General features: G+C 50.6%; 1 protein-coding gene across 1 annotated transcript; it reads right to left on the bottom strand.

Annotated features, from left to right (window-relative positions):
* Positions 1-1,458: 1,458 nt before the first annotated feature.
* LOC142025780 (olfactory receptor 14A16-like) lies at positions 1,459-2,505 on the bottom strand. The gene has a single exon (XM_075018465.1). It carries the CDS (start codon positions 2,416-2,418, stop codon positions 1,459-1,461), a length of 960 nt encoding a protein of 319 aa, XP_074874566.1. The 5' UTR covers positions 2,419-2,505.
* Positions 2,506-24,350: the final 21,845 nt, after the last annotated feature.

The following is a 24,350-nucleotide window of genomic DNA, read 5'->3' as shown; positions in this document are numbered from 1 at the left end:
TGAGAGCAATGGGGGGTGGAACCTTCAACCATTGGGATACACATTTAGCAAGAGCCACCTGGTTAGCCAACCCCAGAGGATCTGCCAGTCGGGGTGGCCCTGCCCAGTCAGAACTTTAACCTACTGTAGGAGGGGAAAAAGTCCCTGTAGTGCACATAAAACATATGTTAGGGAAGACAGTCTGGGTTAGTCCTGCCTCAGGCAAAGGTAAACCCATTGTTGGGATTGCTTTTGCTCAAGGGCCCGGGTGCACTTGGTGAGTGATGCGAAAAGATGGGGAAGTCCGATGTGTGCCTCCAGGGGATTTGATTTTAAGTGAGAATAGCCAGAATTAAACTGTATGACATTAGTTGCTATATAACCCTGCTACTGTCTATCAGTACTATAATTGTTAGCTCCTACATCCATAGTACTACAGTAAGAATCACTTAGCTCAAGCAAGAATGAACTGTGATAAAACTGAGTGAAATGCAGTACTGATGGAACCAGAACAGACTCCAGCATGCAACAATCCAACGGTGTACACCGTCGTCCTACTGTGTCCAATGTCGCCTGCTTGTCACACCACACTGAAGCCCAATCCTGCTCTGCTGACTTAGTGGACTTTGCACCATCCCTCCTGCCCAGAAAGACTGCTATGACAGATGGAGCCCAGAGTCGGGAACTAAATGAACTTTTCATAAAAACATGACCCATAACCTAAAGGAATGATATCTCTGTGTGTGTATACATATATATACATATATACAATTGTCTATACATCTCAAAAGGATGGAAAATGTGATGATTATTGACCAGGATGTAACTGAAGGTATGGGAAGTAAGCATGAGGTCAATGGTACAGAATAAGGGGTGGATAGTGTCCTGGTTTCAGCTGGGCTAGAGTTATAGTGTTCCTAGTTGCTGGTATAGTGCTATGTTTTGAGTTAGGTATGAGAAGAATGACAGTAACACTGACGTTTTCAGTTGTTGCTAAGTAATGTTTAGTCTAAAGTCAAGGAATTTTCAGCTTCTGATGACCAGCCAGCGAGAAAGCTGGAGGGGCACAAGAAGTTGGGAGAGGCTACAGCCAAGGCAGCTGTCCCAAAGTGGCCAGCAGGGTATTCGATACCATGCGACATCATATCTAGTATATAAACTTGGAGGAGTGGGGGTGGGGGGATCGCTGCTCGGGCACAGACTGGGCGTCGATCGGCAGATGGTGAGCAATTGCACTGTGCAACACTTGTACATTCCAATCCTTTTATTATTACTGTTGTCATTCTATTAGTGTTATCGTTATCATTATTAGCTTCTTCTTTTCTGTTCTATTAAACCGTTCTTATCTCAACCCACGAGTTTCTCTTCTTTTCCCGATTTTCTCACCCATCCCACTGGATGTGGGGGGACTGAGTGAGCAGCAGCATGGTGCTTAGTTGCTGGCTGGGGTTAAACCACGACAGCCTGTAATGAGTTACATTAGGAGTGCTCTGCAAAACGAAAGTTAATTGCTTCTGAAAAGCACCCGCTCATCGTTTTCCTCAGGGCATCCTTGATCTCCTGGTTCCTCATGCTGTAGAGGAGGGGGTTCACTGCTGGAGGCACCACCGAGTACAGAACTGCCATCACCAGGTTGAGGGATGGGGAGGAGATGGAGGGGGGCTTCAAGTAGGCAAACACTGCAGTGCTGATAAACAGGGAGACCACGGCCAGGTGAGGGAGGCACGTGGAAAAGGCTTTGTGGCGTCCCTGCTCAGAGGGGATCCTCAGCACGGCCCTGAAGATCTGCACATAGGAGAAAAGAATGAAAACAAAACAACCAAATGCTAAACAGGCACCTAGCACAAGAAGCCCAACTTCCCTGAGGTAGGAGCGTGAGCAGGAGAGCTTGAGGATCTGGGGGATTTCACAGAAGAACTGGCCCACAGCATTGCCCTGACAGAGTGCTAGTGAAAATGTATTGGCCGTGTGCAGCACAGCATTGAGAAACCCACTGCCCCAGGCAGCTGCTGCCATGTGGACACAAGCTCTGCTGCCCAGGAGGGTCCCGTAGTGCAGGGGTTGGCAGACGGCAACGTAGCGGTCGTAGGCCATGATGGTGAGGAGAGAGTACTCGGCTGTAGCACAGAAAAAGAAAAAAAAGACCTGTGCAGCACACCCCCTGTAGGAGATGGTCCTGCTGTCCCACAGGGAATTGGCCATGGATTTGGGGAGAGTGGTGGAGATGGAGCCCAGGTCGAGGAGGGAGAGGTTGAGGAGGAAGAAGTACATGGGGGTGTGGAGGCGGTGGTCGCAGGCTACGGCAGTGATGATGAGGCCGTTGGCCAGGAGGGCAGCCAGGTAGATGCCCAGGAAGAGCCAGAAGTGCACGAGCTGCAGCTGTCGCGTGTCCATGAATGCAAGGAGGAGGAACTCGGTGCTGGAGCTGCTGTTGGACATTAGCTTCCTCTGGGCATGGGGCACTGTTCATGAGGGAAGAGTCATTGACAAGTTAGAAGAGACTTCTCTGAGTTAAAGGTAATGCATTTCTCTTAGAAACCCCACTGAAGCTGCCTCTCGTATTTCAGAAGGACCTTTGGCAGGTTTCTTTCATGAGCTCTGCTTGATGCTGGCTGAAGGTGCCACTGGGAGCAACGGGCTCTGCTGTGGGCTACCGGGGAGTCGGTCCTGCCCTAAAGCAGGAGGTAAGTAGGGACATGGGATGATATCAGATTAAATCAGCTGATTAGATCATCGAGCTTTTCATCATTGACTCTTCCAATTCAACCAAAAGAAGACAAAATCTGAGGGGATTTTTTTTGGTGCACTTTGTTCTGTTTTTTCCAGCAAAATTAAGGAGTGCTTTTGGCAGGGAAAGAAGCATATGTCCTAAAGATGCGTTGTCCTGAAGGGAGAGGTTTCTAATTTCTAGCAATGGGAGCCTGGGGATTAGGAGGGGATTGGGACAGTTTACTCCCATGGACAATTCTGCATGGCAATACCCCCAGGCTCATTCTGTGTAGTGCATCTGAATCCTACCTCCCATCCCAGTCCACTGATACAAACAAGAGGAGTAGAGACAGGAGGAGGAACTTGGACAGATGTCACAGAGCTGCTGTATATGGAGGCAGGACAGGGACAGATGGTAGGGTGTTTGATAATTTCTTTTCAGGGCTGAGGCCACTGAGAAGGTGACTGAGTCCCCATGGCCATATGGCCAGAGGATCTTCTGGTTTTCTCCGGTGATGGCAGGGAGGTGCCTGAATCCCCCCCTCCCATGGCATTTCTGGGAGCAGTTCTGTCTCACTCCCTGCCCCTGTCTCTGCTGCCTGGAGCTCTCCCTGTCAGCAGCCGCTTCTCCATCCCCTTGTCACCTCCCTGTCCCTGCTCACAGACCCCATCCCACCCGCTGTGTGCTCAGCTCTGCCCTGCAGACCCCTCCTGGCCGCTGGGAACTGCCCAGGGGCATCTCTGTGTGTGCAGGGGTTAAGGAACACTTGAGAACAAGTCCTAAGAACAACTGGGGTCTCGGTGCCTTCTCCAGAGGGGAGAAACAAATTTTAGTCTCATACTGCAAAACCACTGATGAGGATGATAAAAATTCATAGCAAAGACTCCTTACCTTAAAGGTAAATGCTGCCTTGACGTTCTTCTCCAAAATCCATGCCCAAGCTTAAGCTGTGAGCAAACGTGACCCACGCAGCACGCTCTCGACAGCAGAAGCACCCTGCTCTGCCCTTCCAGGGGTCGTTTCTTTCACCCACACCTTCTCCCCACGCTGTCATGGGGAGTTCCCCGTGCAGGCTGAGTGCTGACCCTGGCAGGCAGCAAAGTCCCTGCTCCACCACTCAGCCCCTGAAACACCAGGACCCTGCTCTGAAGGACAGCCCTGGGCACCCCTGCATGCACACCCGGCTTCACAGCCCTGCAGCTGGTGCCAGGAGAAGGCAGCCCTCATGCCCTGTCCCTCTGACAGGGCAGCAGGGAAGCCCTGCTCTGGAGCACACCCTTCTCCTCTGCGCCAGAGAAATGAAGAGATTCCCCCTGCCAGATCCCACACACTGTCAGCTGTGCCAGTGTTCGGAGATCCCTGCAGGAACTGAAGCTCTATTGCCCTGCACCCACAGACTCACCATGCAGAGGGCTGTGAAGATTTCTCCCGCAGTGAGCTCTCAGCATCCTCCCACTCCACGCTGCCTTTAAGCTCTCTCTGCCTTGCAGGTCTCCTCTCGATGCCTGCAGGCAGTGCCCCCAGCCCTGCTCCTGGGCAGAGCTGTCTCTCTGCAGCGCTGCCTGCTTGCCAGGAGCTCCCTCTGTCCCAGGAGCCCAGCCCAGCTCAGCAGCAGAGGACCAGCCCATGGTGACAATTTTCCTTCCCCCTCTGGGCTCCCTCCAGGTGTCCCTGGGCCTCCAGGGGAACCTGCTGGGAAACAGGCTGAAGCAATCACTGATGTTCCCTCCCGCACCTGGGGAGAGACACTGCTTTCCAGCAGGGTCATTGCTCTGCTGAGAGACAGACTTGGGTCCAAGAATCAACTTTTCTGAGAATCATACAATCACTGTGGTTGGAAAAGATGCTTAAGATCACCAAGTCCAATGGTGAACTTAACACCAGCAATTCCACCACTAAACCATGTCCCTAAACAACGTGTCTTTTAAATACCTCCATGGAGGGCCATTGAACCACTTCCCTGGGCAGCCTCTTTCTTGTGCCATCATTGGGCAGGACACGCAGACACTGACAGGCAGGGATCTCATTAACCCCTTCTGAGGGAAGGGAGTCAGCTGAGTCCATGGAGGCATCCCATGCTGGGATTGTAGTCCTGGGGCTTGAAGTGGACTCAGCACCCTCCCATGCCCACCACAAACCCACTTAAGATGGGATTCCTCTTGCCTCAGTGCAGGTCTGCATTAAAGAGGCACCTACATGTCAGCTCCTTGTGTCAGCTCCTTGTCTCAGCTCCCACGCTAACTAATGGTGATGGAGGCCAGGAGTGAGGTGTTCATATGCAAATGTCTGGTGACATTGGAGGTGCCAGAGGTGGTCAAAGAGGTGTGCAGGTAATAGAGACAGATCAAGGATATGTGCAGGCAGATGTAGAGACAGGACAACATCTGAGCGCCTCTTCTTGGTGGCTCCTGGGAATTTCCTTTGGCCAACTGAAATGACAGCTGATGCCAAATTAAAGGCAGTGGAACCTGTCCCTCCTCATCATGTTCAGGGTGGCCTATGGAGCTATTCCTCCGCTGGAATGGAGTCATGTGCCATAGGGAGAGCTCTTCTTCATCGTTTTGCATTTACTAGATCTTGGTGACAATATTGGCTGTTGTCTCATGTTCAGCCCCACATTGGGTTACAGAATTAATGAAATTAAAGAACTTAAGTTTACGGACATGAAGAAGTGCTGTGGTCTAATCGGCCACCCTGAGGGTGTCTGGATCAGCAAAAGGCTTTGTGTTACAAGAAAGGAACACTAAATTCATGGCACCAAATGAACTCCTGGAGACTTGCAGAAGCACTCAGACCTCCAAGAGCACAGAGGTGCTTCAGAGAGGTCCTCCCCTCACACATCTTGCGGTGTTTCCTCCACTGGTCGTTCTCGTATCTATGAATGGAGAAACATGGTCATTAGCTGAGGAAAGCCTTGACAGCTGCTTAACTTTTCAGTAGTGATTAGGCAGTGATTGGAGGTGTGTAGTGATGTGAGAGAGGGTGGAGGAAAGTCAGTGAGAATCCAAGTGATGGTTCAGGGCTTTAGCAAATCCTTACAACCACGCCTGGGCCCAGCAATGGAAAGCAGTTGATGTCTGTAGGTGGAGGAGGAGTAGGTGTGCCCTGGGAGTGTGGCTGCAGGACCCTGCACAAGCCAGGTTACATGAGAATGTTCCATCAGGGGAACATGCCTCCCCCTGGGAGATGGGGAACGTACATTGCTGGGGGTGGCTGAACACTGCTCCTCATGGCCCGTGAGCCGACCTTCCTGTCTTCCTCTCCTTCACTACCCACACTTGCCTGGAATTCAGGAAACATCCATGAGCCTGGAGAATGCATGAACCTCCTGGAGTGAGGTCTCATTACTGCAGGGAAAGTGAGAAGGTTTTGGGAGACACGAGCGAGTGCAGGGAGAGAGATGGCTTTGTCAGTCTTGGCCCGCAGTGTGGCCTCCAACACCCCCAGAATCTTGGGGTTTTTTTCTGCCTTCCACTTCTTTAGGGGCTTGTTCATGCTTTCAGTATCTGCATTATCCTGCCCAAAGAGCTACAGAGCCACCAGTGACATCAGAAGCTGCTGCACGAACAAGTTACATGCTCCAGCTCTATAAGCTACTCAGCCACTAGTGACATCATAAGCACCTGCACAGCAGGAGTGTCCTCACTGCCAACACCCCAGCTTCTTCCCCTCCATCTCCAGCTCTGTTTGCCATCACCTGGGCCGTGTCACCTACTCAATCACATGTGACATCATAAGCACCTGTGATACCGGAAAGCCAGTCGAAGAACTTCTCTAAGAGTTGTTTTGGAGTTTTAGAAAGCAGGCATTCTTTATTGCAGTGCTGGATGCACGGGGGATAATTCCACCTAGCGTGCATGCCACAGCTTTAGCATAAACAGGTTACACAGAATAACTAATTGCATATTAATCAGATTAGTATATATATACATAAAAATGATTGCAACTGACTATCTTGGTACTGCCTACATCCGATCATGCACAATGAAGGATCCATTTGAGTTGAAGGGCTGCTTTTGCGACCACCGACCCATTTGAAGTTCTTGCTGGCTGTCCTTGAAGTCTTTATTCTTGTCCTTGTTCTTTGATCTTGAAGCTTTACGCAGCTTCAATCACATGTCGTCAGTTTCAGCATTGTTCTCATCTAGCGTACAGGAACATCTAGTCGTAAGAGCAAAGAACTGCAAAACTTATGAATAATTACTAGTTAATTGCTTGGCTATACTTTTCTCTATTGTTTCAATCATAGTGTAATGAACGGGTTAACTTTGTTCATAAAATCGAGAAGGGGGAAGAGACATATTGAGAGTTAACATATGCCTTGTATAAATAACAAGACTTGCTTAAATGATGCGTAAAGGTCACGGGAAGAGGCCAATGGCTATAACTTACTAGATAAGGGGGAAAAAAGTAATGGCTATAACTTACTAGATAAGGGGGAAAAAAGTAATGGCTATGACTCACTAGATCAGGAGAGGAAGGACAACAGCTGCAATTGCCAAGACTGTATTTCTCCACATCAAAAGACATTCTACATCAAAGGACACTCATCCTTGAGAAGATCTACCAAATCTGCATAGTAACAGACCTGCACAAGTGAAGAAAGAAGAAGCAGGACAAGGCAGAGACTTACAAGAAAGGGGTACATGAAATGTATATAAGGAATGTAACTGTAACCTAAAGTTGCGAGCTTGTGGCGCAGCATTGCCTCCCCAGCCGCCCAGCGCTGTTTTGCTCTCTTATCGCTTGCTAATAAATTCGATTTTTTTATCCAATACAAATTGGCTCCTCCAATTTGTCACGAGCGTTTATAACAATAGCGTTAGATTAAGATTTCTAATAATTATTTACCACATCTCACTTGTACAGTCACCTAGCAGCAAACCAGGTTCCACGGCTGGTACAAAATACTAAAACCATCAAAATATTTAGACATACCATACAGAATGTATGGAAATACGCTATCAGTGTGACTGAATAAACACTTGCTGTCTCCTTTGCGCACCCTTTGCACGGAGCGAGGGTCTTTGAGGGAGTCCAGGGGAGGAGGTGACGCGTTGTGGGGGTCAGACGATGGCCCCCAGCTGCGGAGCACTGCCGGGCTGCGACTGTGCCGAGGGAGAAGGCGAGCGGGGCTGCGTGATGCTCCCCGACGCTGTGTTTCTTCTGCCACGTCCCTGCAGGGCTCCTCATCCCTTTTTTATTGATTTCTCCATCTCACTATCCTTCATTTCTCTGCTCCTCAGCCTTTCTCCCTCATTTTATTTCTCCCTTTCTGTTCCTGTATTGGGTCTGGCTGAGATGCAGTTCATTCTCCCCATAGCAGCCCTCAGAGCCCTGTGCTCTGCATCGGTAGCTAGAAAGGTGTCGATAACACACCAGTGTTTTGGCTACTGCTGGCACAGCAGCAAGGCTGTCTCTCCAACATTTTTGCCCCCCTCACTGGCAGGCTGGGGCTGGGAAAGATCTTGGGAGGGGACATAGCCAGGACAGCTGACCTAAACTAACCAAACAGATATTCCATACCATACGACGTCAGCTCAGATATAAAAGCTAAGTAAACGGAGATGGAAGGGGGGGCGTTTTTGTCTTCCAGAGCACCCACTACATGTACCGAAGCCCTGCTTCCTGGGAAGCAGCCAGGCATCGCCTACTGATGGGAAGTAGAGAATAACATCATTTGTTTTTCTTTGCTTTCACTTTATTAAGCTGTCCGTATCTTGATGCACAAGTCTTTTGTTATATTTTCTTTTGTTATATTTTCTCCCCCCTGTCCAGTGTGGGAGGCCAGCAGCAGAGAACGGACTCTGGACTCCGGAGGAGAAGTCTTTGACTTACTTGGGAGACTGATCCAGGTGGTGCCATGGGAAGCAGCTCTGAAGGGTGAAGGAGCATGAGCAAATCTGACAGGCCTGACAGGACAGCCTCCTCCCAGCACAAGAATGATCTCTCCAAGTACCCATGCAAAGAAGTATTCCCCTCAGGAGAGAGCTGTTGCATTAAATGATAACAGACAGGAATGAGAGAAAAATCACTGGTCTGCAAACTTCATGCCAGAGGTTACACACTGTGAAATTAAGAGCTACCTTGTCAAGTAAGAGTGAATGACAGGAATGAAGTTAATGAAATTACAGAACTTAAGTTTACGGACATGAAGAAGTGCTGTGTTACAATAGGCCACTCTACAATAGGCCACTCTGAGGGAGCCTGGATCAGCTCAAGGCTTTGTGTTTCAAGAACAGAACACCAAATGCATGGCACCACATGAACTCCTGGAGCCTTGTAAAAACACTCAGACCTCCAAGAGTACAGAGGTGCCTCAGGGAGGTCCTTCCCTCGCACATCTTGAGGTGTTTCCTCCACTGGTCGTTCTCGGATCCATGAATGGTGAATGGAGAAACATGGTCATTATCTGAGGAAAGCCTTGAGAGCTTCCTAACTTCTCAGTGGTGATTAGGCAGTGAGCCTGGAGAATGCATGAACCTCCTGGAGTGAGGTCTCGTTACTGCAGGGGAAGTGAGAACCTTTTGGGAGACTCGTGCGAGTGCCGGGAGAGAGCGGGGTGTGTGTAGCAGAGAGTGTGTTACAGGCCAGAAGAGGACCCAAAGGAGCAAGTGGCAGTCATGCTACTGTGGAATAGTTCAAGTTCTGATTTTTAGGGCGGCAGCAGCAGCCAGAGCAATGGCAGTGCTGTGCTGGGATATGGATCCAACCTGGGGATGCAAACAAGTCTGGGACTGGGACATCTCAGGTGATTCAGGACTGTCAGCAGGACTATGAGGGAGGCTGGATGGGTTGTGGGGAACTCACAGGCATTGCCAGATCCCGGGAACACCACAACTTTATGTTTAAAGCAACAAAATCTACCACCAAGTTGTACACACACCCACACTCACACTGACCCTCAGTAGAGCCCTGAGCAATGCATGAGGGAAAGGACCTCTTCTACCAGGCCCTGGGGGTCAGGGCTTGGCCACTCTGGTGATTAACAAACACCAAGGGCTTACATGTGATCAGAGACACCAGCTCATTGCCTTTGCCACCTGCAACCAGTGTCTCCAAGTTTTTGCCTATTTAGCACCCAGGGACCGACACATTGACTGGGCATTTCCTGCTTGGCTTTGTCAGTGTTGGCCCTCAGTGGGGCCTCCAACGGCCTCAGAAACTCGGGTGTTCTTCTGCCTTCCACTTTGTCAGAGGCTTGTTCCTGCTTTCAGTATCTGCAGTTCAGGAACCGTGCACCAGAGGGCTCCTTAACATGCAAAACACCCTATCAAGCCATGTCTCTGTGCATAACTTTCCCTAACTCTTCAAGTCTTCTGTGGCGAAATTTCAGCAGTGTAGCCAAGCAGAAAAGATTGAAATGATAAGGAACAAGGATTTTTTGGTTTTTTTTCCAATTTTCTTTGTCTTTCTGCTACCAGAAAAAGTGATATCAGCCTTTTCCAATTCATATTTATCCAGAGCATCACAGGATGAAGTCCGAATATGTAGGAAAGGTAAGATTGTTTCTGTCAGACAGTGTATGGGCCATCTTGCTCCTGTGTCCCTTCACCATCGTTGGTCCTGCTCCCCCGCCCCCATCCATCATTTCTCTCAGTGGCCATGTGGGACTTGCGTCATGATTTCTCAAATCTAAGTTTTTCCCTCTAAAGTCTGTAGCTCAATGATTCAGCTCATAGAATCATAGAATCATAGAAGCATAGAATCATTTATTTTGACGAAAGACCTTCAAGATCATCGAGTCCAACCATCAGCCATGCCCACTAAACCATGTTCCGTAGTGCCTCTTCTACACGTTTTTTTCATACCTCCAAGGATGGTGACTCCACCACTTCCCTGGGCAGCACATTCCAATGTTTGACAACCCTCTCAGTAAAAAAATTGTTCCTAATATCCAAGCTAAACCTCCCCTGCCACCTACTTGAGGCCATTTCCTCTTGTCCTATCTCCAGCCACCTGACAGAGGAGACCAGCACCCACTTCACTTTCAGGGGGTTATAGAGAGCAATAAGGTCTCCCCTCAGCCTCCTCTTCTCCAAGCTAAACAACCCCAGTTCCCTCATAAGACTGGTGCTCCAGGCCCTTCATCAACTTGGTTGCCCTTCTCTGGACATGCTCCAGCACCATGTCTTTCCTGTAGTGAGGGGCCCAACACTGAACACAGGACTCGAGGTGTGGCCTCACCAGTGCCAAGTACAGGGGAATGATCACTTCCCTGCTCCTGCTGGCCACACTCTTTCTGATGCAGGCCAGGATGCCGTTGGCCTTCTTGGCCACCTGGGCACACTGCTGGCTCATATTCAGCCGGCTGTCAACCAGCACCCCCAGGTCTTTTTCTGCTGGGCAGCTTTCCAGCCACTCTTCCCCAAGCCTGTAGCGCTGCATGGGGTTGTTGTGACCCACGTGCAGGACTTGGAACTGAGCCTTGTTGAACCTCAGACAACTGGCCTCAGCCCATTGATCCAGCCTGTCCAGATCTCTCTGCACAGCCTTCCTACGCTCGAGCAGATCAACCCTCCCTCCCAACGTGGTGTCGTCTGTGAACTTACTGAGGGTGCACTCGATCCCTTCATCCAGATCATTGATAAAGATATTACACAGAACTGGCCCCACTACTGAGCCCTAGGGCACACCACTTGTGACCGGCTGCCAACTGGATTTAACTCCATTCACCACAACCCTCTGGGCTCAGCCAGCCAGCCAGCTTTTCACCCAGCAAAGGGTACACTTGCCCAAGCCATGTGACGCCAGCTTCTCAAGGAGTATGCCATGAGAGACAGTGTCAAAGGCCTTGCTGAATCCAGGTAGACAACATGCACAGCCTTTCCCTCATCCACTAGGCGGGTCACCTGGTCATAGAAGGTGATCAGGTTGGCCAAGCAAGACCTGCCTTTCATGAACCCATGCTGACTGGGCCTGATCCCCTGCTTGTCCTGGACTTGCCATGTGAGTGCTCTCAAGACAAACTGTTCCATAATCTTCCCTGGTAACAAGGTCAAGCTGACAGGCCTGTAGTTCCCCGGATCCTCCCTCAGGCCCTTCTTGTAGATGGGCATCACATTGGCAAGCCTCCAGTCCTCTGGGACCTCCCCTGTTGACCAGGATTGCTGATAGATGATGGAGGGTGGCTTGGCAAGCACCTCTGCCAGTTCCCTCAGTACTCTTGGATGGATCCTGTTTGGACCCGTAGATTTGTGAGTGTCCAGATGGTGAAGCAGGTCACTAACTATTTCCTCTTGGATTAAGGGGGGTATATTCTGCTCTTTGCCCTTGCCTTCCAGCTCAGGGGGCTGAGTACCCTGAGGATAACTGGTCTTACTACTAAAGACTGAGGCAAAGGCGGCAGTAAGTACCTCAGCCTTTTCCTCATCTCTGGTGGCAACATTCCCTTCTGTATCCACTAAAGGACAGATATTCTCCTTGGAATTCTTTTCATTGTTAACATATTTATAAAAACATTTTTTGTTGTCCCTTTTACAATAGTGGCCAGATTGAGTTCTAGCTGAGCTTTTGCCTTTCTAATTTCCTCTCTGCATGACCTAACAAGACCCCTCTACTCCTCCCAAGTTGCCCGCCCTTTCTTCCAGAGATAATAAACTCTCCTTTTTTTCTTGAGTCCTAGCAAAAGCTCCCTGTTCAGCCAGGCTGGCCTTCTTCCTCAGCAGTTAGTCATGCAGTGCCCTTTTGCCCTTCAGGATGGTCTCCCAAGGGACTCTCTCAACCAGTGCCTTGAAGAGGCCAAAGTTTGCCCTCTGGAAGCCCATAGTGGTGGTTTTGGTGACCCCCTTCCTTGGCTCACTGAGAATTGAGAATTCTATCATTTCATGGATGCTAAGCCCAAGATGGCCTCTGACCATCACATCTCCCATCAGTCCTTCCCTCTTTGTAAACAGTAGATCTAGCAAGGCTCCTCCCCTGGTAGGCTCACCTACCATCTGTCTCAGGAAGTTATCTTCCACACACTCCAGGAACCTCCTAGACTGCTCACTCTGTGCCATGTTGTACTTCCAGCAGATGTCTGGGAAGGTGAAGTTCCCCACGAGAACAAGGCTGCACGATTCTGAGACTACTGCCAGCCTCCTGTAGAATGATTCACCTGCCTCTTCAACCTGGTTGGGTGGTCTATAACAAACTCCCAGCACAATATCTCCCTTGTTGGCCTTCCCCCTCATCCTCACCCATAAGCACTCAACTTTGACATCACAAATGTGTAGCTCTGCACAATCAAAACACTCCCTAACATAGAGAGCCACCCCACCACCTCTCCTTCCTTGTCTATCCCTTCTGAAGAGCTTATAGCCATCCATTGCAGCACTCCAGTCTGGGAGTCATCCCACCATGTTTCTGTGATGGCGAGTAAGTCATATCTATCCTGCTGCACGATGGCTTCCAGCTCCTCCTGGTTATTGCCCATGCTGCGTGCATTGGCATAGATGCACTTGAGCTGGGCTATCAAATCCACCCCCAGCACTGGCATGCTGCCCCCAGGCTCATCTCTGGTGTGCCTACGTTTATCCCCTTCCCCCTTCAAACCGAGTTTAAAGCCCTCTCTATGAGCCCCACCATCTCATGAGCGAGAATCCTTTTCCCCCGTTGAGATAGCTGGACTCCATCTGTTGACAGCAAGCCCGGTGCTGTGTAAACGTCCCCCTGATCAAAAAAACCCAAATTCCACCGATGGCACCAGCCTCTGAGCCACGTATTAATCAGGTATGTTTTCCTGTTCCTTTCAGTTTATTTCCCTGCCACTGAAGAGATTGAGGAAAACACTACCTGTGCTGCCGATCCTTCCAGTAATCGCCCCAGTGCCCTGAAGTAAGTCCCTTTTGATTGCCTTTGGATTTCTCCCTGCAATCTCATCTCTGCCAACCTGCCCAACTAATAGCCGGGTAATAATCAGAGGGCCGAACCACACCAGGGAGTCTCCCAGTAATGTCTTTTACCCAGGCCCCAGGGAGGCAGCAGACTTCCCTGTGGGAAGGGTCAGGTCTGCATATTGGCCCCTCTGTCCCCGTCACAAGGGAATGGCCTATGACAATTACCCTCCTTTTTCTTTTTTCTGATGCTATGAGAAAGCATGGGGATGCCTGACTCAGCCTAGGCACCCCCCTGGATAGGCCTTCATCTACACCCTGATCTTCATTGGTCTGGTCCTCAAGTTCCAGAGCCCCATACCTGTTGTGTAGGGGCAACTGGGAAGGTGAGGGTGATGGGGAGGGGATTCGCCTGCCTCCCTGACCAGGGACCCGTATCCATTCCCCTCCATCACTTAGGTCCCTTCCTGTATGGTGGCAAGAGGGCAGGGGGTCCTCCATTTCTTGTGGAGCCTCCAGCTGCTGCCTCTGCCTCAGGGATGGTAGGGTGTGGGTCCACCAATCTACCTCCCTCTCACACTCCCTGATACTCCTCAACCTTTCCACTATCTCCTTCAGCTCTGCCACCAGGCTGAGCAGAACATTCACCTGGTCACACCACACACAGGAGATGTCCCTGCTGCCCTCTGGCACCAGGGATAGACTCAGGCACTCCCTGCGGCCAGACACCTGGACAGCTGCATGTTTGCTTGGGAGATCTGTCTGCGACGCCACATTTGTCCTAGCAATGGCTTTCAGCCGAGTGGCAACCATACCTGGGTCTCCTTCTGAGGCCGATGCCCACCACTTGAGTAGCATTCCTGAGCTGGGAAAGAGGGTGTGGGCCCTGCCTGCACACCCTGCTTGTGTGAACTGCCACGCAAACTGCCATGCCATGCCCTTTCTGACATGCCATGTCCAGTTTGCCCACCCTGTTCAGCACGCTCCTGGTCACTGGTGCTCCTCAGGGCTCTTTAAATCTCCCACGGTTGCCCCTGGTAATGCCCACGCCGTGTCAGCCTCTCTCATGAGAGCTGCCAGCTCTGGATGGGTCTCTCTGCTCTTCCTCGGGGTTCCTGGGCTTCAGGAACCTCCTTGTTCGCCTCAGTCTCGCGCTTAGATGCCGACTTACTGCTGCCGCTGCTGGTCTCATTGCTGTCTGATTATGTTTGTGTGTGTGTGTATATATATATATATATGTGAATATATATTATATACACACAGAGATATCAGTCCTTTAGTTTATGGGTCATGTTCATTAAAAAGTTCATTGAGTTCATTTAGTTCCCGACTCTGGGCTCCATCTGTCATAGCAGTCTTGCTGGGCAGGAGGGATGGTGCAAAGTCCTCTCCGTCGGTAGAGCAGGATAGGGCTTCAGTGCAGTGTGGTGAACAGGTGAAAATCAAATCCCCTGGAGGCACACATCGGACTTCCCCATCTTTTCGTATCACCCACCAAGTGCACCCGGGTCCTTGAGCAAAAGCAATCCCACCAATGGGCTTGCCTTTGCCTGAGGCAGGACTAACCCAGACTGTCTTCCCTAACATATTTTTCATGTGCACTACAGGGATTTATCCCCTTCTACAGTATGTAAAACTTCTGATTGGGCAGGGCAACCTGGACTGGCAGATCCTCTGGTGTTGCCTAACCAGGTGGCTCTCGCTAAATGTGTATCAAAAAGTTTGAAGGTTCCACCCCCCATTGCTCTCAATGCAGTCTTTAACAGTCCATTGTATCGCTCAATTTTCCCACAGGCTGGTGCATGATAGGGGATGTGATACACCCACTCAATGCCATGCTCTTTGGCCCAGCTGGCCATGAGGTTGTTTGGGAAATGAGTCCCGTTGTCTGAGTCAGTTCTTTCTGGGGTGCCATGTCGCCACAAGACCTGCTTCTCAAGGCCCAGGATAGTGTTCCGGGCACTGGCATGGGGTACAGAGTATGTTTCCAGCCATCCGGTGGTTGCTTCCACCACTGTAAGCACATGGCGCTTGCCTTGGAGAGTCTGTGGGAGTGTGATATAGTCAATCTGCCAGGCTTCCCCAAATTTATATTTCAGCCATCGCCCTCCATACCACAGGGGCTTTAACCGCTTGGCTTGCTTAATTGCAGCACATGTTTCACGTTCATTGATAATCTGTGCAATAGTGTCCATGGTCAAGTCCACCCCTCGATCACAAGCCCATCTCTATGTTGCATCTCTTCCCTGATGGCCTGAAGTATCATGGGCCCACCGAGCCATAAATAGCTCACCCTTATGTTGCCAGTCCAGGTCCACCTGAGCCACTTCAATCTTGGCAGCCTGATACACCTGTTCGTTGTTTTGATGTTCTTCAGTGGCCCGACCCTTGGGTACGTGAGCATCTACATGACGTACTTTTACAACCAGATTCTGTAGCCAGGACGCAATATCTTGCCACAGTGTGGCAGCCCAAATGGATTTACCTCTGTGTTGCCAGTTGCCCTTCTTCCATTGCTGTAGCCACCCCCACAGGGCATTTGCCACCATCCATGAGTCAGTATAGAGATAGAGCACTGGCCACTTTTCTCTTTCGGCAATGTCTAATGCTAGTTGGATGGCTTTCACCTCTGCAAACTGACTCGATTCACCTTCTCCTTCAGCAGTTTCTGCAACTTGTCATGTGGGACTCCATACAGCAGCTTTCCACCTTTGATGTTTTCCCACAATGCGACAGGATCCGTCAGTGAACAGGGCATATTGCCTCTCATTTTCTGGCAGTTTATTATACAGAGGGGCTTCTTCAGCACGTGCCACCTCCTCCTCTGGTGACATTCCAAAATCTTTGCCTTCTGACCAGCCTGTGATCACTTCTAAAATTCGTGGGTGACTGGGGTTTCCTATGCGAGCCCGTTGTGTGATCAGTGCGATCCACTTACTCCATGTGGCGTCAGTCGCGTGATGTGTAGAGGAGACCCTCCCTTTGAACATCCAGCCCAGCACTGGCAGTCGGGGTGCCAAGAGGAGCTGTGTCTCAGTACCAACCACTTCTGAGGCGGCTCAAACTCCTTCATACGCTGCTAATATCTCTTTTTTAGTTGGAGTATAGTGAACCTCGGATCCTCGATATCCTCGACTCCAGAACCCCAGGGGTCAGCCTCGGGTCTCCCCAGGTGCTTTCTGCCAGAGGCTCCAGGTAGGGCCATTCTCCCCAGCTGCAGTGTAGAGCACATTTTTAACATCTTGTCCTGCCCAGACTGGTCCAAGGGCTACGGCATGAGCAATCTCCCACTTAATTTATCAAAAGGCTTGTTGTTGTTCAGGGCCCCATTTAAAATCATTCTTCTTCCGGGTCACTTGATAGAGAGGGCTTACAATCAAACTGTAATTTGGAATATGCATTCTCCAAAACCCCACAACATCTAAGAAGGCCTGTGTGTCCTTTTTATTAGGCGGGGGAGACATAGCTGCTATTTTGTTAACCACGTCCATTGGGATCTGACGACGTCCATCTTGCCATTTTATTCCCACAAACTGGATCTCCTGTGCAGGTCCCTTGACCTTACTTTCTTTTATGGCAAAACCGGCTTCCAGAAGGATTTGGATTATTTTCTTCCCTTTCTCAAAGACTTCTTCTGCCATGTTGCCCCATACGATGATGTCATCAATGTATTGCAGGTGTTCCGGAGCTTCACCTTTTTCCAGTGCAGTCTGGATCAGTCCATGGCAAATGGTGGGGCTGTGTTTCCACCCCTGGGGCAATCGATTCCAAGTGTACTGGACGCCCCTCCAAGTAAAGGCAAATTGTGGACGACACTCTGCTGCCAGAGGGATCGAGAAAAATGCATTAGCAATGTCAATTGTGGCATACCACTTGGCTGCCTTTGACTCTAGTTCGTATTGAAGTTCTAGCATATCTGGAACGGCAGCACTCAGCAGTGGCGTAACTTCATTCAGGCCACGGTAGTCTACTGTTAGTCTCCACTCCCCATTAGACTTTTGCACTGGCCATATGGGACTATTAAAAGGTGAGCGAGTTTTGCTGATCACTCCTTGGCTTTCCAGTTGGCGAATCAACTTGTGGATGGGAATCAGAGAGTCTCGGTTGTTGCGATATTGCCGCCGGTGCACCGTTGTGGTAGCAATTGGCACTTGTTGTTCTTCAACCTTGAGCAACCCCACAATTGAAGGGTCTTGAGAGAGACCAGGCAGGGTAGACAGCTGTTCAGTGCCCTCCGTCTCCAAGGCAGCTATACCGAAAGCCCATCGATACCCCTTCGGGTCCTTAAAATACCGTCTCCTGTGGTTGTCTAGGCCAAGGATGCATGGAGCCTCTGGACCAGTCACAATGGGGTGTTTCTGCCACTCATTTCCAGTTAGGCTTACTTCAGCTTCCAATACAATTAACTCTTGGGATCCCCCTGTCACACCAGAAATACAAATGGATTCTGTCCCTCTATAACTTGATGGCATTAGAGTGCACTGTGCGCCGGTGTCTACTAGAGCCTTATACTCCTGTGGGTCTGACGTGCCAGGCCATCGAATCCACACAGTCCAATAGACCCGGTTATCCCTTTCCTCCACCTGGCTGGAGGCAGGGCCCCTCTAATTCTGGTCAGAGTATTCGGTATTCACTTCTCGTAAAATTGGCTCAGAAGTCCCTTCAAGGGGATCGGAAATCAAATCAGCCCTTCTACTCTGTTTGAAAACTAGAGCGGCATTTTTCCTGGTAGAATCCCCTTTTGTGGTGGTTTTTCCTCGCAGCTCGCATACCCATGAATTTAGGACCAAGGTAGGTTTTCCGTCCCATTTCCTCATGTCCTCTCCCTGATCACATAGGTAAAACCAGAGGGCACCTCGCGGTGTGTACCTTCTATATTCTCTCTCTTGGGCAGAGGAACGCTCACTCCTAATGGCTGAGACATTGGTCCTTACACGTGTGGAGTAGGACATATCCTCTTTGAATTGCTGGACATCCTGGGACAGCTTCTCCACAGCCGCAATGCAAGCTTGTAGGGAGGAGGAGAGATTTTCTTCGTATTGCCGGAGTTGGCAAGCCACTTCATGCACTGTTGATAAAATAGCTGCTATGTCTCCCCCGACTAATAAAAAGGACACACAGGCCTTCTTAGGTGTCGTGGGGTTTTGGAGAATGCATATTCCAAATTACAGTTTGATTGTAAGCCCTCTCTACCAAGTGACGCAGTAGAAGAATGATTTTAAATGGGGCCCTGAACAACAACCAGCCTTTGAACAAATTAAGCGGTAAATTGTTCATGTAGTAGCCCTTGGGCCCATCTGGGCAGGAGAAGATGTTAAAAATGTGCTCCATACTGCAACAGGGGAGAATGGCCCTACCTGGAGCCTCTGGTAGAAAGCACCTGGGGAAACCTGAAGGCTGATGCCTGGGGTTTTGCAGATGGGGATTTCGAGGATCCGAGGCTTGCTACACTCCAACTGAAAAAGAGATATTGGCAGCATATGAAGGAGTTTGAGCTGCCTCAGAAGTGGTTGGTACTGAGACACACCTCCTCTTGGCACCCTGACTGCCAGTGCTGGGCTGGATGTTCATCAGGGGCAACTGATGCCACATGGAGTCAGTGGGTCGCACTGATCATACAACGGGCTCGCATAGGAAACCCCAGTTGCTCAGGACATTGCTGAAAGAGAGAAGTGGCCGGTGCCCTTCCTCTATACTGACTCATGCATGGTTGCAAATGCCCTGTGGGGGTGGTTGCAGCAATGGAAGCAGAGCAACTGGCAGCACAGAGGTAAACCCATCAGGGCTGCTGCACTGTGGCAAGATATTATGCCCGGGATAGAGAATCTGGTTGGAAAACTAGATGATCATGTACAGCACCCGGCACTTGACCTTGTTAAACCTCATACAATTGTCCTCGACCCATCGATCCAGCCTCTCCAGATCCCTCTGTAGAGCCTTCCTACGCTCGAGCAGATCAACCCTCCCTCCCAACTTGGTGTCATCTGTGAACTTACTGAGGGTGCACTCGATCCCCTCATCCAGATCATTGATAAAGACATTACACAGAACTGGCCCCAATACTGAGCCCTAGGGCACACCACTTGTGACCGGCTGCCAACTGGATTTAACTCCATTCACCACAGCCCTTTTGGCTCGGCCATCCAGCCAGTTCTTCACCTGGCAAAGAGTACACTTGCCCAAGCCATCAGACGCCAGCTTCTCAAGGAGTATGCCATGAGAGACAGTGTCAAAGGCCTTGCTGAAGTCCAGGTAGACAACATCCACAGCCTTCCCCTCATCCACTAGGTGTGGATAGATAGGGCTTGGCGGTCGGAAGATGTCGCGCTGTACGGAAATATAGGACCCCTCTACAGATAGCCAATAGCGTTTAGTCTATGACGTAAGCAGATGGAAGTGATGTTGTAAACCCAAGCTATATAATGCTGTGTCGATCACCAATAAACGCCATTTGCTGTCCACCACATTGGTGTCTGCAAGCTGATGGACGGAGCTCGCCGTTCCTGAACCAGGTCGCCACGCCAGAAATGGGCAACAAGTGGTGCCAAAACCCGGGAGGATCGCCTGGACGGGTGAACGGCCGGACGGGCTGCTGGACCAGCCCGGAGGGGGAGGTCGAGGGAGGATGCTCCTGGACCAGGACCAACAAGGAGGATGGAAGCCCTTGTGAAGGTCGTATCCCAATTACATAAGCAATGGGGGATTGATTGTAAACCCAAAGATTTTACTCTCGCCGTTGCGAGGCTTTTACAAATAGGGGTCATCGACCAGCCGGTGGATATTCTCCACCCTGAAGTGTGGGATAAGTGCACTAAAGCGTTAGCCGAGGAGACGATGTCCTCGGGTTCTGGGAAAAACCTTAAGTCGTGGGGAAAAGTCGTACAGGCCCTGCAGAAGGCCATACAAGAACAGGAGACCTGGAGGGCGGCAAAGAACTGTTTGTTGGCCACCCCGAAATTGGGAATCGGGGCAGCCACACAGACTTTACACCCCCCAGACGATGGCGATTCCGCTGAGCCCAAAGATCTCCAAGAGGGCGATTCGTCCCCTCAATTTCCGAACCCCAACCCGCTCACGGAGGGACAGAAATGAGCTAAATCCTTCTGGGATGGGTTGGCCGAGGAGGCTAGGGGCGCCGCGGAGAAACCGGAGTCTGAGGGAGTCTGGGCTAGACCACCGCCTTACGCGCCCCAAAATGGCGCCAGGCAGCAAGGAGGAAGGCGGGGCGAGAATGCCCCCGGCGGGAACAGGGAGGAAGCGCTAGAACTAACAAGCGCGTGCAACCGGGAAGGGGAGGAGAACGAGAAGGAGAAAGGTGGTGGGGGCGACCGGGAAGGGGAGGAGAGCGCGAGTGAGGGGCGGAGGGCCGACCAGAACGGCCACCCGAAGAAATGCCCTTATAGGGCAAACACCCCCCCGAGTAGAAGGTGGGGCGGGTCAAGGGGGAGGGAACGGCCCGCCCGCAAGGGAAGCGGGCGGGGCCGGAGCCCGACAAAAAGGTACTGGAAGCCGGAAGTAACCAGTCAGTCGAGTTCCGACTCCGGATCAGACACTAGCTGTGATGAGTGGCTCACAATTGATTCAAACTTAGAGGAGGAGGAAACAGAGATAAACAGAGTCAAGAGCAAAAATACCCCCATCCAAATTAAAGAGGAACCGTGAGGGGGAAAAATTCCTCTCTCGGATTGGAGAAAAATAAAAATCGCGTGCGCCAACTGGGCCCCATCGGCTGTGCTAGCGTTCCCAGTCCGGGTGACGGATGGAGGACAAAGGGTCCATTTGCCAATAAACCCTAAGGATGTACAAGCGATTGTTAAAGCAATTGCGGACAAAGGGCTTAATTCTGCCATGGTCTCCACCCTCATAGATGGGGTTTTCGGGGGAGATGACATGCCAACCCCAGATGGGGTGAAGCGCTCCCGAACCCGCTGCCCCCTCGAGAAGCGACCAACTTTATGGTCCAACCGACGGCCCAGCCGAATCTGCCCCTATCTCAGGGACAGCAAGGACCACCCCTTGGGGGCGAGACCCCAGGGTGGCCCTGGCAGTAAAATGTGACAACCCGCCAGTGGTGTGGGGGATCTGTTCCCTCTATAATACCTCAAATGACACCACCATTAGTGTCCCCTTTTTGATCGATACCGGAGCAGATGTTACAGTTATTCCTGAAACGAATTCGCCCCCACGCTGGAAATTGGAAGACGCCTCCGTGGTGGGTGGAGTCGGGGGATTAACCCGAGCTCGGAGGAGTGCTCAATTGGTAGCAATCACACTTCACACTGAAAAGGGACTGGAGAAAACCATCACCCTTTTTCCATATGTCATGTCAGGAGTCCCACCCCTATTGGGAAGGGACACTTTAGCCCTCTTAAAAGCCAGGGTGACAAATTTACCGTAAGGGCCACTGCTGCACACCCACTTCCACCAATTAGACTGACGTGGAAATCGTCTAACCCAGTGTTGGTTGAGCAGTGGCCCCTGCCGAAGCCTCGAATGGCTGCTCTCCTTGAGCTAGTTGACCGCGAACTACAGCGAGGTCACATAGAGCCCTCCACTAGCCCATGGAACACCCCAGTTTTTGTAATACCTAAACGAACTGGCGAAGGGTTTCGTCTCCTCCATGACCTGCGTGAAGTAAACAAAACAATCCAACCAATGGGCCCTGTCCAAACGCTGTTGCCTATGAACTCTATGATACCGGAAGGACAACCTTGTGCTGTCCTCGATATTAAGGACTGTTTCTTTTCCATACGCCTGCATGAGGAAGACAAGGAGCACTTTGCTTTTTCTATCGTGTTTCCAAACAGCCAACGCCCCAACCTACGCTTCCAGTGGAAAGTGCTGCCCCAAGGAATGGTCAACTCACCTACCATCTGCCAGATCACGGTGGATTGGGCGTTGGCACCAGTCCAGTGTAGTGACCCGACTGCGACTATCATTCAATATATGGATGATATTTTGATCGCTGCACCGACAGGAAGTCAGGTGGACCAGCTGGTGTCAACGATTTCAGAAACTCTAAAAGCAAACGGGTTTGAAATTGCGAGCGCAAAAATTAAAAGAGGACCATGTGTAAGTTTTTTGGGAGTGGGGATCACAAGTCTTTACGTAACCCCCCCCCAAATAAAAATCCACCGGAACATTAAGACACTCCATGATATGCAACAGTTAGTGGGGTCCTTGCAATGGCTCCGCAATATTGTCCTAATCCCTCCCGAAATCATGGCTCCCCTGCATGATCTTTTGAAAGGAAAGAACCCATGGGAACAAAAAACTCTGACGACAGAAGCAATGAACTCTCTCGACTTTATCGAGCAACAGGTGTCATCAAGCATGCTCGCCAGGTGGAACCCGAACATACCACTTGATCTGTATGTGCACTTCACTGAAAAGGGGGGAGTAGGAGCACTAGCCCAGGGCCCCCCTGAAAAAGCCCAACCAATACAATGGATAGTCCTAGGAAAACCGTCACGTGCATTTTCTCCGGGAGTCGAGTGCCTCAGTAATCTCATCATGAAAGGCAGAAAACTTGCCCTAAGACACCTAGGCATCGAACCCGCCAGGATATACCTACCCTTCCGCAAACAGCTCCCAACGCAATCAGTAGCAATGTCAGAATATCTGGCCATGGCTCTCGTCGGATTTGGTGGAGAAGTCCGGTACGCCACAAAGCCCCCCTGGACTCAAATGCTGACAATTGTTAACATCGACTTCCCACGGAAGATCATGGACCGGCCCCAACCGGGACCAACAGTCTTCACAGACGCATCATCAGCAACCTCAACTGCGGCAGCAGTATGGCAATCGGGAGGAGAATGGCACTGCATGAAAATGACTGATTGTGCTCTTTCAGTTCAGCAGCTAGAAGCGACGGCCGTAGTACTAGCGTGCGGACTGTTCCCAACAGAACATCTCAACGTAGTAACTGATTCGATGTTCGTAGCCAAACTTTGCTTGGCCATGTTGGGGCCTGGCATGGCAACATCTACAACAACCTTAATGCTGGAAGAAGCACTTTTTTCGCGAAAGGGCACCATATCAGTCATCCATGTCAACAGCCACAGCCCAATTAAAGGGGTTTTCCAAACCGGTAACGACAAAGCAGATGCCGCTGCAAAAGGACTGTGGACACTAAGAGACGCCCGTCAGTTACACAAGTCTCTCCACATCGGAGCTAAAGCGTTAGCGAAGAAATGCAGGATCTCAGTCACTGACACGAAACACATAGTAGCCATGTGTCCCCACTGTCAGAAAACACCACTGTGGTCCAGTGGAGTCAACCCCAGAGGTCTTAAGGCCTCTGAGGTGCAGCAGACGGATTTTACACTCTGCCAGTTGCTGAAACCTCGAGCTTGGCTAGCGGTAACCGTAGATACATATAGCGGAGTGATCGTAGCCACTCAACACCTTAGGACTGACTCCAAAGCAACCATTCAACATTGGCTGACAGCCATGGCGTGGCTTGGCGTCCCCAATCAGATCAAAACAGACAACGGTCCGAACTTTGTCTCTAAATCAGTCCAGGCATTTGCTTTGAAATGGGGTATCACCCTAACACAATGCATCCCGTATAATAGCACGGGACAAGCCATAGTAGAACGAGCGAATCAAACTCTGAAATCTAAATTGGAGGTATTAGCAAAACCAGAAGGTTTTGTCAACGCCATTCCCCCGGGAGACCAAGCATGCTTACTAGCGACTGCTCTGCTATCATTGAATCAATTCCCCAGAGGGGAAGACGTGAAAAGCCCTGCCCAAAAACATTGGGCCACTTGAGCGCTAGAAGAAGGCCCGTTGGTTATAATTAGAAATGAGCGGGGAGAATGGGAACAAGGGTGGAGGCT

The sequence above is a fragment of the Buteo buteo genome, chromosome 30 (assembly GCF_964188355.1).
Source record: "Buteo buteo chromosome 30, bButBut1.hap1.1, whole genome shotgun sequence".
In the NCBI taxonomy this organism is placed as follows: Eukaryota; Metazoa; Chordata; class Aves; order Accipitriformes; family Accipitridae; genus Buteo; species Buteo buteo.
The sequence above is the reverse complement of the archived record's forward strand: the minus strand, read 5'-3'. Positions and strand labels throughout refer to the sequence as shown.

Bases quoted from the DNA above. Each gene is read 5' to 3' on its own strand.
- LOC142025780 (XM_075018465.1), bottom strand. From the start codon at position 2,418: ATGTCCAACAGCAGCTCCAGCACCGAGTTCCTCCTCCTTGCATTCATG.